The sequence below is a fragment of the Phyllobates terribilis genome, unplaced genomic scaffold (genome assembly GCF_046119375.1).
Source record: "Phyllobates terribilis strain yellow unplaced genomic scaffold, ASM4611937v1 Scaffold_7__3_contigs__length_470593459, whole genome shotgun sequence".
NCBI lineage: Eukaryota > Metazoa > Chordata > Amphibia > Anura > Dendrobatidae > Phyllobates > Phyllobates terribilis.
Window position 1 is genome coordinate 68,422,862 of NW_027362767.1, and position 3,227 is coordinate 68,426,088.

Genomic DNA, 3,227 nt, shown 5'->3' on the forward strand with positions numbered 1-3,227 from the left:
AGCCATGTAATGCTCCATTTTCCCTAAGGAGGTGCTGCAGGGGAATCAAACACTTGCTTCCTCTACAGTTGATCACTATGGGGTCCCGGGAGTGGCACAATCTATGTTCAGCTTCTAACCCCTTCCATCACGTTTCCCCCCCTATCCCAAGCGTCAAAAAATCTGGACACAACACACAATCATTCTTATAAATATATTTCTAAAAGTCAAAATATTTCAATACAATAAGCAACTTTAAAATGGTTTCTTTTCTCGTTTCGGTTTTACATTACATTTTTTTTAGACTATTATTCTAAAAACCTCAAGAATGTATTGCATTTATACTCTCATTCGTAAGTCACGCTACTCTATAAATGTCATACACCTGCCGACGTGAGCAGAACGTATGACCGGCTTTGGCTCATCACTTTGATACGATTCACGTCACATATTTTAGGCTACACCATCAATGACATGACCGGGAACCATGGTGGTTCATCATATTGACTTCCTGAAGTGGTGGTTGACTATTTGTGGACATCTCGGCTACAGGAGAAACTTCAAGGCATCAAAGTTGTCAATGGGAGAAGTTATATCTATTCTTCAAGTGTGTCTCCACCATGGATCTTTCCAAGTGTCCAACATGTGAATCTTCTAGCTTATCTAGTGACAGTACGTACAGTAGAAAGTCGTCTAAATCTCACATTATTTGTGCTTTTTTTGGTTCTTTTAATAGAAAAAAAAAGGAAGCATCAATAGTTGGAAAACATCAAGGAACTGATCGCGCTCTTATATAACTGCTCTAGTTTCACAGCTTGGCCTCAACCATCAGCTTCTTGCCAATGACTGTCTTTTCTTTCCTCTTTGTTCTTCGGTTCCAGATATAAATGATACTTGGCAGACATGTTCTGGCCTCGTAGCTCGGGATGGCCCTGAATTTCCGTTCCGAGATAACAATTCTTCGCTACTTTTATAAACCATCCAGATATTGCTAAAGATTTTGTAACAGTTGTTTTCTTCTTGTTTTTTTTTTTTGCTGCTTCCAACAATATTTTATATATTAAGTTTTTACCTTTATCTTTGTGCTGGGCTCCTATGCGACCCATGGCACTGTAGCTTTGAGACAGAAGTGACCGGTTTGGGTTGGGTTGCTTCTCCTAAGCCAATAGTCACACGCAGCGATGCACAGTGTGTACACAGCCTTCACACAAAGCGCTTAAGCATTCACATACACGGCTCTGAAGAGGAGACCGGAGTCATAGCCTGCAGCGTAAATCTTCTTTAAGTGGCTTTGCAAGCGTGGCTTGGATGAATTGAGATTCTGCAAGAATGTGAAGTTTAATGCTCTGGAGAAATTCCCTCTTCTCCTATCATTAATGTGTCAAATGCTGGAGCCTTCAGCTTTCAAACACCGAGAGATGCTTGAAATTCAGGACATGGAGATGTAGTACCAGCACGATAAATAATTCATCTTCTCAGGCTGCAGTAAAGGCACATAAGCCGTGATCTCGGTGCTGTTCGGAGCAAACCTTCATATTTGGTTTTATTGCATCATTCGGGCATTTCCATCCAGTGTCGTGCTCTGGGGTTCTGCCGCTGTGTAGGAGAAGTTTCTGAACTCATCCTGGTTAATCATTGGTAACAACTTCTCATCGATAGGGGTTAATACTGCTTCCTCTTTGATGAATTCGGGGTCAAAGTTGCTCACATCCTCTCTGGTTTTCTGTGGAGAGAATGGAAACCATTAGCTGCAATACAACTGCTAGTAGGTATACACAAAACATCTACGGTATAAATCATGAGGATGGAAGACAGAAAGTGACTACTAGAGACTATAGTACTGCAATATTAGCTCAGCCTCACATGTCCAATATAAAATATTAAATATGGAATGTACAATCATGGCCCAAAAGTGTTGGCACCCTTGCAATTGTTCCAGTAAATGAAGTATTTCTCCCAGAAAAGTATTGCATTTACAAATGTTTTGTTATACACATGTTTATTTCCTTTGTGTGTATTGGAACAACACAAAAAAAAACAGAGAAAAAAAAGCAAATTGAAAATAATTTCACACAAAACCTCAAAAAATGGGAAGGACAAAATTGTTGCCACCTTTCCAAAATTGTGGTTAATCAACTTTGTTTCAAGCATGTGATGCTCGTTCAAACTCATCTGTGGCAAGTAACAGGTGTGGGCAATATGAAAATCACACCTGAAACCAGATAAAAAGGGGAGATGTTGACTCAATCTTTGCATTGTGTGTCTGTGCATGGAGAACAGAAAGAGGAGAAGAGAACAGCCTGAGGACTTGAAAACCAAAATTGTTGAAACATATCAACAATCTCAAGGTTACAAGTCCATCTCCAGAGATCTTGATGTTTCTTTAGCCATGGTGCGCAACATAATCAAGAAGTTTACAACCCATGGCACTGTAGCTAATCGACATGAACGGCAGAGAAAAAAATGATGAAAGGTTGCAAAGGAAGATAGTCCGGATAGTGAATAAGCAGCCCCAATCAAGTTCCAAAGAAATTCAAGCTGTCCTACAGGCTCAAGGTGCATCAATGTCAGCACAAGCTATTCGTCGACACTTGAATGAAATGAAACGCTATGGCATGAGACCCACTGCTGACACAGAGACATTAAAAAGATAGACTGCAATGTGTCAAAATGTACGTGAGTAAGTCAAAATCCTTCTTGGGGAGCGTCTTGTGGACAGATGAGGCCAAGATAGAGCTTTTTGGCAAAGCACATCATTCTACTGTTTACCGAAAATGAAATGAGGCCTACAAAGAAAAGAACACAGTACCTACAGTGAAATATGGTGGAGGATCACAGATGTTTTGGGGTTGTTTTGCTGACTCTGGCACTGGGTGCCTTGACTGTGTGCAAGGCATCATTAAATCTGAAGATTACCAAAGGAATTTGAGTCGCAATGTAGTGCCCAGTGTCAGAAACCTGGGTTTGCATCCTAGGTCATGGGTCTCCCAGCAGGACAATGACCCAAAACATACTTCAAGAAGCACTCAGAAATGGATGGAAACAAAGCGCTGGAGAGTTCTGAAGCGGCCAGTAATGAGTCCGGATCTAAATCCCATTGATCACCTGTGGAGGGATCTTAAAATTGCTGTTGAGAGAAGGCGCCTATAAATATGAGAGACCTGGAGCAGTTTGCAAAAGAAGAGTGGTCCAAAATTCCAGTTGAGAGATGTAAGAAGCTTGTTGATGGTTATAGGAAGTGATTGATT

The 3,227-nt window shown here is 40.8% G+C and overlaps 1 protein-coding gene across 1 annotated transcript in view; it reads right to left on the reverse strand.

The window, feature by feature from the left end:
- Nucleotides 1-222: 222 nt before the first annotated feature.
- The window catches only part of PRKCH (protein kinase C eta), a 168,295-nt gene continuing 165,290 nt past the window's right edge, over nt 223-3,227 (reverse strand). Inside the window, exon 14 of the mRNA XM_073638715.1 lies at nt 223-1,702. Coding sequence (XP_073494816.1) covers nt 1,523-1,702 — 180 coding nt within the window. The 3' untranslated portion in view covers nt 223-1,522. The remainder of the gene's footprint in view (nt 1,703-3,227) is intronic.